The sequence below is a fragment of the Hyaena hyaena genome, unplaced genomic scaffold (genome assembly GCF_003009895.1).
Source record: "Hyaena hyaena isolate Hyena2069 unplaced genomic scaffold, ASM300989v1 scaffold_421, whole genome shotgun sequence".
Lineage (NCBI taxonomy): Eukaryota > Metazoa > Chordata > Mammalia > Carnivora > Hyaenidae > Hyaena > Hyaena hyaena.
Genome location: NW_024081057.1, coordinates 39,118 through 47,788, shown reverse-complemented (window position 1 = coordinate 47,788; position 8,671 = coordinate 39,118). Strand labels below are relative to the sequence as shown.

General features: G+C 49.8%; 1 protein-coding gene across 2 annotated transcripts in view; it reads right to left on the bottom strand.

The window, feature by feature from the left end:
- Positions 1-5,156: 5,156 nt before the first annotated feature.
- Positions 5,157-8,671, bottom strand: part of LOC120245550 (antimicrobial peptide NK-lysin-like) — a 15,788-nt gene continuing 12,273 nt past the window's right edge. Inside the window, exons 2-5 of one of the 2 annotated variants that reach the window (XM_039252645.1) lie at positions 8,331-8,434; positions 7,799-7,882; positions 6,530-6,698; positions 5,157-5,320 (exon numbers count right to left, since the gene is read on the bottom strand). In XM_039252645.1, the coding sequence (XP_039108576.1) occupies positions 5,313-5,320; positions 6,530-6,698; positions 7,799-7,882; positions 8,331-8,434 (365 nt within the window). In that variant the 3' untranslated portion in view covers positions 5,157-5,312. Of the gene's footprint in view, positions 5,321-6,529; positions 6,699-7,798; positions 7,883-8,330; positions 8,620-8,671 lie in introns of those variants that run through there. The other variant, XM_039252644.1, reaches the window with a different exon arrangement.

Here is an 8,671-nt window from a genome sequence, read left to right as displayed (position 1 = left end):
CCTGCTCACAGAGAAGTAACTTCACCCTTTTATGCTAAAAACATTGCCTGGTATGCTAAAGATGCCTTCCTTCCCCATAAGATAAGATCTAAATCCTCTACCTCAATCACTATGAGTCTTCTACAAATCTATATTCTGGGAAATTCTTACATATCATAGAAGTTTGTTATCAGAAATCACTGTCTAAGGCAAATGCCACTTCTGTACCGTCCCTCAAACACTTACAAAGTTGAGCCCCAGTCAGAGCAGAGATGCCTGCCTGTTGACCAGACTCTCAGGCCTCTCTCATCCCTCCCTCAGTGACACCATCCATCCTTCAGGGACCCCTGGACCCAGCCGGAACCGGTCTCCGACAGAATTACAATGGCAGAGAAACAGGATTGGAGCTCTGGATCATTCTGTGCCTGAAGCTATCTATGGACTCCAGTTTGTGGAGAAGTGGGGGGAGGAGTGTTTCCTCAGAGACTCCACACCATCCATCGTCCCTCCACCCCACCCCCCCCACACACAGAGCTAGAGCTTTTCCAGTTAAGGGGGGGGGGGCTGGAGGGCAGCAGGTGCCATGATGTCCCCACAGCCCGGGATGTGGTAATGGACCAGCAATCCCTGCACCTGAGGGCTCAGGTAGGGCCCTTGGCCCTGGAGCTTCCCACCCCTCCCCCACCCCTGCCCTCCTCTCCCAGGGGTCTGTGCTGCTGTGCCTCCCCCAGCCACCTCCTGTAGCCCTGCTCTCCCCCAGCCATTTCAGCCAACGGAGCTCGGCCACACTCGGCAGATTTAGACACAGGTCCGTCAGGGTAGACGCGGACACCTCCTCCCCGCTCTGCCTTCTGGGGCTTGGTGATCCCTGAGCACGGGCACCGCTGACGCCTGGGTCCCCAGCCCCTCACCAGCCTTGTGGCCACCACACGGAGCCGGGCTTTTCCCTCAGAGCCAGGTGCAGCCCAGCCATCCCTCGCCTGGTCCACAGGGAGAGACTGCCCATGGGAAGGATGTGAGCCCCTGCCAGGGATCTAGTCCCAACCCCCCAGGGTCTGACCCCTCATCTGTGCCATGAAGGTCACTGGGCCTCATCTGCAATGGAAATACAGGCTGGGCTGTTAACATCCAGTGTCAGATAAATAAGTCATTGTCTAGTGTAAGTGTGTCCAAAATATGGATATGCTCACATCCAACTGGGCATCCCATCTTTTGTCTGACAGCCTTCACCCACTTCCTTTGTGGCTCAGAGGAGGAAACTGGGTGGGGAGAACAAGGGGCCTGACCTCAGTCACCTGGTCTCCTGGGGCCCTGGTGGGACTAGAACCTTCTCCCACTTCCTTTGGGTCTTTCACCTCCAGCTGCCGAGACAGGGTCCCCTCAGCACCTCCCAGCCCTCTGTCCCCCTTCAGTGTCTGCTCTGACTACTCCATCCCCTCCCACCTGCCTGGGAACCCCATCCTGGGCTAGTGCCCAGCCTCAGCCTGGCCTTTTTCTCTGAAATAGTCTACTTTCTTTAGCCCATTCAAAGCCCTGCTCTCCACTCACTTCTGTGAAGGAAGGAGGGTGGAGTCCAGGGCAGGAGACCTCTCACCAGCTGGGGGCACCTTGAGCTACATACTCCATCTCCTGGAGCCTCGGTTCCCTTATCTGTGAAATGGGTGTAGTGTCAACTGTTGATGGGGCTCCATTGGGGCATGTGTGTGTGCATGAGGAAGCTTAAAGCCTACAGTGTGCCAGGCAAAGCAGGCTGGTATCCTGGGTCGGCATTCCCCAACATGGCTTCTGTGAGGGCACCTCCTGTGGGAGTCAGCGGGTGCTGTGGGGGGCATGGGGAGAGGATTCCTGTTCTCCAATAAATGGCAGACTAGGAAGGTGCAACAGGCTACCCCCCTCCCCCCAGGGGACTTCTCACAACTTTAACAAGATCGTGTGTGTCGCCCTATTATTAGAATCAGAAATAAAAGAAGGGACACTTTCACTGAACTTACCAAGAGGATACTGTTTATAGTATGAACAATTGTATGTTACTAGATTGGACAACTTATACTAAAATGGACACATCTTCATAAACTACTGAAGCAAATTGAAAAGAATGGAAACTCTGAATAGTCCTATAATAAATTAGCAAAGAGATTGAACTCATAATTCAAAAACTACCCACAAAGAAAATCCCAGGCCAAGTGTCTTCACAGATGAATTCTACGAAACATTAGAAGAACTAATACCCCTCATCAGAAAGTTTTCCAAAAAATAAAAGATGATGCCTGGATCTAAGTCAGAAAAAGACAACAAGAAAAATACATGACAGAACAATGTCTCCTATGAATAAGGGTGCTTTAATCCGCTACAAAATCTTAGCAAACTGAACCCAGTAAGACATAAAAAAATTCTGTACTATGATCAACAAACTAGAACTTATCTGGGATACAAGGTGATTTAACATCAAAGACAATTCCTGTAATTCACCATATCAATACAACAAAAATAAATAAATAACAGAAACCACACCAGTGACACCTGGGAGGCTTAGTTGATTGAGCACCAACTTCAGCTCAGGTCATGATCTCACAGTTCATGGGTTCAAGCCCCATGTTGGGCTCGGCTCAGAGAGCTCGGAGCCTGGAGCCTGCTTCAGTTCTGTGTCTCCCTCTCTCTCTGCCCCTCTCCTGCTCATGCTCTGTCTCTGTCTCTCACTCTCCTCCTCTCTCTCAAAAAAAAATAATTGTTAAACAAACATTTTTAAAGGAATTCAAGCATCTTCAAACAATGGTGCTGGGAAAACTGGACAGCCTCATGGAGAAGAATGAAGGTAGGCCCTTACTTTCCACCGTATACAAAAGTCATGAGAAGTGAATTAAAGACCGACATCTAAGCCCAAAAGTAAAACAAACAAACAAAAACCTAGAAGAAAACATAAGGAAAAAGATGCATGACTTTGGATTTGGCAATGATTTCTTGTATATAACACCAAGAAACGCAACAAGAGCAAAATAAGTAGTATTTTGTCAACAAATATTTTATGCATCAAATGACACAACTGAGTAGGTGAAAAGGCAGTTTATGGAATGAGAGAAAATATTTGCAAATCATTCTCTAATAATGGGCTAACATCTAGGATATACAAAGAACTGTTAAAACTCAACAACAAAACATCAAACCACTCAATTTAAAAATGTGACTTTGAATAGACATTCTCTTTGCAAGACTTGGCAATGGCTAATAAGCATATGAAAAATCCTCAACATCAATAATCTTTAAGGAAATGCAAGTCGACACCACAATGAGATAGCTGTTCAAATAGCTGTTATCAAAAAATAGAAAATTACAAATGCTGGTGAAGAAGTGGAGAAAGCATGCACTGTTGTAAAATTGTAAAACCTCTGTGCAAAGCAGTAGGGTGGTTCCTCAAAAAACTAAAAGTGATATGACCATATGAGCCAGAAATCTCACTTGTGGTGTTTACACAAAAAGAATTGAAAGCAGGATCAGGAAGAGATCTGTGCATTTCCATGTTCAGAGCAGCACTATTCACAATATCTAAGAGGTGAGAGCAAGCAGGCATCCATAGACAGGTGAACGGATAGACAAAATGTGATATAAATATATAGTATATATATATGTGTATATACATATATATATTATCCAACCTTAAAAAGAAAAAAATCATGTCAAATGCCATAACATGGATGAACTTTGAGGACATTAGGATAAGTTAAAAAGGCCAGTCACCAAAAAAGACAAATACTACAGGATTCCATTTATACAAGGTGTCTAGAGTCATCAAATTCATAGAATAAAAGTAGAATGGTGATTTCCAGGCAAAGACAGAGGGAGGGAAAAGGAGAGTTCTGGGTTAATAGTAAGTATGGAGTTTCTTCAGGATTTCTGTATTTTAGGCAGGAGGTGCAGAAAATGTTTATCACCTGTCTGCTAGGATTCTCCATGGTTTAGTTAACTAATAATGCAAATTAGTAATTAATACCAACAGAAGTATTTGTGGAAATGTAGATTGCAGTTATGTCTACATTTATCACTTGGCATTCTGCAGTAATGTTAACACTTCCCCTTTCTCCTCATTTATTCATTTATTATTTATATTTATACAAATTCATGAGTCTAATTTACCTAGTGAGTTATAATGTGCTATTATTATTACCTATTTTGTACTAAAATGGCCCCAATTTCGCCACTGGGTGTCCTTGAAATACTTTTAGGATTGATGCCTCACTGATACACAACTGCTGCTTATGATGACCAGTATTCCTTTGCCCCGCTCCCAGTAACAACGTCTTAAAGATTTTCATGGCCATTCTCATCCTTGGATGCTATAAACCCTGACTCAGCCCCAGAAGGGTGCCTGACTTGGCTCACGCTAATCTGTATCCTACGTCCCTGGAACATACTGATTGATTCAGGATGACACCTGCCCCATTGGGCCGATGAGGACTCAGTGTCTGATGGGGCTTCTAGGAAAGAAGCTTCCATTCTCTTCCAAGGGCAGAGAGGCTACCAAAGAATGCTCTTTCCCTCCTGATGACATACTGTAAAATGTAAAGTTTGACCTGATGTGGCCATGGCTGCTGCCCAGAAGGAAGTCAGCTGAGACCAGTCTCACTGTACAGAGGTGGGAAGACCTGTGAGATAGGCATAGAACCGGGCCTGGAGCTCTGGGGACACCACTCAGTTCTGGATCATTCTTTGCCTGAGTTATCTATGCACTATTTAATGATTTGACCCAATAAATTGCCTTTTCATTTACCCAGAAGGAGCAAAGACTTCTATTGATGGCAACCAAATAATGTAATATATACCCTGCAAAACAGCAAACAAAGGCTCCCTGAAAAGAGAAGCAAAGGTGGGTATCTGTCCGCTATGACGAGGAGCACTCTCACCTTCAACCTGCTGCTCCTCCTCCTGGCCTGAGAGCTTCTGGGGGTACCTCCACCCTGTACCCCAGGCTCTCCAAGGATGTGCATCTCTAGTGACTGTCCCTAAGTATTTCATGAGCATATGTGTAAGGACTGCTGAGGCTCACTTGCTCACCACTAAATCCCTAGCCTCTAGTACAGTGCGGGACAAACAAGAAACATTTATTGAAGGAATGCATGAGCCACCCAAGCACGCCTCCCAGCCCCTCCCCTCAAATCCACCAAAGGAAAAGCAGCTGTGGCCAAAAGCTTGCATGACATTTATTCTTCTGCAGGGGGAGGCACTGAGAAGTTAGGTGAGGGAACTGGAGGGTGGGCTCTGGGTGTGGGAGGGCAGAAGCAGGTGGTGGTTGCTGGCGAATCCGTGCTCCTCCCCAGGGTGGGGTCAGAGGTCCCAGGGGCTCAGCGACCTGCAGTGGAGACAAGAGAGAAGACAAGTGGGCAGGAGTGTGGGGTGTCCACGGGAAATGGGGACTAGAACCTCCTGTCCCTGCAAAACAGCCCTGGACTCACATCCTGGAACCCAGTCAGGGGCCTGTGTGGCTTGTGGGGCTTTAGAGATGAAAAACCACAGACTCTAATCATGGGAAATGGTGGGGACTCACACTGTGGTGGCCCCCAGATCTGATGGCATCAAGTCCCACGGCCTCAGTCAGGGCTACACGAGTCGCCAGAGCCAATGAGGGCCCTTCCCGTCCCATGTGCTGCAGCCCTGGCCTGACCTGCACCACAGCCCGAGCAGCCCTGGAGGGGCAGACGGGAAAGCTCTCCCTGCCAGCCCGGCTCCTGAGCTCAGCTCTCAGGCCCCTAGCATCCCGGGCACAGATGTGGCCTGGCTCCCGTGCCCGGGCACCCGTGTCGTGCTGGGGGATGGGAGTTCAATCAGGGCTCTGATGTCTTTGACGGTCCCTGTCTGAGGTTGCTTGCTGGGTGTCAATGTCCCTACACATAATCATTTCATTCAGTCCTTGGTGGAAACCAGAACTACGCATTCCTATCCCCTTCCCTGGTGAGGACACTCCAGCTCACAGAGGTTAAGCTACTTGTTCAAGGACACAGCTAACCAGAGATGGGGACCTGATGGCACCCCAGTATTGCCTGGAATAAAACGCCAAGCCCTTGGGTGCCTGGCTGGCTTAGTCAGTGGAGCATGTGACTCAGCATCTGGGGGCTGAGTTCAAGCCTAGTTTGATGGAGAGATTATTAAAAATAAAAAAATATATTAGAAGCCTCAACTCTTTTTTTTTTTTAAGTAGGCTTCACATCCAGTGTGGAGTCCAACGCAGAATTTGAACTCATGACCCTGAGATCAAGACCTGAGCTGAGATCAAGAGTCAGATGTTCAACCAACTCTGCCCCCCAGGCACCCAAAGCCCAACCTCTTAGTGAGTATTTCTCAGCCGTTTCCAGCTGCAGCCCACCTGCACATAGTCTCCATGCTTTCTACACCATGAGGCCAGTAACATGTCACCACAAGGAAGCTTAGAGGGACATGATGAGCTGTTTATGAAGCTCCCTACGACAGATGTATTTCTGTGTTTTTAAACCTTGTTGTACATACTTGGGGACAAGATCTGGGCCCTCCAGAAAGGAGTCACTGCCATTACCTCTACACTCACCGACTTGACACTTGCACAGCCTGAATGTCACGCAGATATCCTGGTGGGGTGGAGCATTGAGGATACTCTGGGTGATTTCGTTTACATATTTGGAGATGGTCTCTTTGCAGAGATTTTCCACCAGCGGAAACTGTGAGCACACCAGCTGCGCAACCTTTTCAATGGTCATCTGCAACAGCAACAGCACCATTCCAGATAGAGGAATCAGGTGAGTTCAGTCCAGGACTGCCGTCCCCCTGGACACCCCAGCAGCTCTAGGCCCTGGGAACCTTGACCACAGGCATGCTGGGAGCAGGGCTTAGTGCCAGGTGGCCATGTGGGCAGACGATAGAGAGACAGGGATCAGACCTCATGCCCAGGCCCCATAGCCTGGGGCTTTGTGAGGACATTGGCCCTGTAGTGTCCCAGTTCCCTATACACCGTCATCCCACCCCAACCCCCGCCTTCTGGGTGGAGAACAGTGCCCATGGCCCCTAGACCCACAGGAGAGGCTCTGCCTGCCAAGCTTCCTGGGCCCCAGCCTGATGGGCTCATGCACAGAGTGCATGACAAAGGTTAGGATAAGAAAGAACTTGGAGTCTTGGCACATTCGACTCTGATATATCCTCTGCCACCACCCTGAGAAGGGTAAAGCTGCGTTCCCAGGGCTGAGGGTGGGCTCTGCAGTGCCAGGGAGCTGAGCAGGATCAGGGAACAAAGCAGAGGCAGGGGGAAAGGGGGAGGAGAGAGCAGTGCTTCTGGGTAGTAACACATCCCCTTGTTAAGCACTTGCGCAGGGCCAGGGGGGGAGCTAAGCTCGTCCCACCCCCTCAGCTCCTTTGAAGGATTACTATGCATCCCACTACTCAGGTAAGAAAATTGAGCCTCTGAAAGCATTACGGACTTGGACCAGCCATGCTGTTAGGAAGGGGTAGATCAGGGGCTGGTTAATCCTGACCCAGGCGCCCCCTGGACCCAGCCTCACGAAACCTGGCCATGGACACATCTGGTGGGGCTACAGGGGAAAGAGTCTTACCTTTAATGGGGACAGGTTTCCTTTGACAATAGGATGGAAAACATGCACGCTCTTCCTCCTACTTCCACGCTCCCAGAGCTTCCCAACTACAGGAGAGTCTCTGCAGTCCCTCCCCAGATACAGGAGCGAACCATGGACCCCTGCTGAGAAGGTCCAGCCCAACCAGGGATCCACTCCTCCCCAGGGGCTTGTCTAGAGCCCGTACCATGGCCCTCACCAGCCAGCTGCTGGCTCCTTAAACCATAGGAAATCACCTGAATCCGCTGCCTTCCCACACAATTCTTCACCCAATTAAGTATCAGACGACAGATTTCACATAGGTTTAAAGACACGTTACTCTGTTAGAAAAAGAAAACCCCAAAATGGTGTGTCAGACACTCCAAGAGCACCTGGCAGGAGCCCATGCTGCCTCCCAGGCCAGCGGGAGCCTCTAGGATCTTTCTGTGCTTTAGAGCCCAAAGCAGGCTGGCTGGCCCTGCCCACCCTCGTGCTAGGCTTTGTGGGGCTGAGACCCCCTAGCACCTGCCCCACACCCGCAGCCCCTCACCCAGAGCAGCCCTCTCCCCTCTTCTCTACTCTGGACAGAACCCAGAGGACACTCTGTGGGAAAGCCCTGCCAGACTGAGGTAGACCCCCACCCGGGCACCACCTTGCACAAAACCAACATCTTGAGCCCACAGCCCTGCCTCCCCTCCCCTCAATATGATGGGCAGCCCTGCCTGCTGGTCCCAGGACAGAGAGAATGGGGAGGGGCTGTGGGAGGTGAACAGGGAGCCAGCAGTGAACCTGGGGGATGTCCTGGACCATCATCTGGAAGAACGGGTCATTCAGACAACTGTCAGCCATGTCCAGGTCATGGTCCTCAGGGGTCGGACCAGAGAAGGTCAGACCTGGGGAAGAAACAACATCAGCGTCCCTCCGCAAGGGGAAGGAGACAGAATGGTCAGATCTCCTGGCTGGCGGGGAGCCCCGGAGGTGGCCAGAGCGCAGGACAGGAGCGGGGCTGTGTGAGGGTCCAGGGGTCCTGTCCTCACACCCCACCCTGGAGCTGCTTTGACCCATTCTCTGCAACAGAATGCTCTCAAGTTCTTTCTGGAAACAAGAGGAGAAGATTATATTGTCTCCCC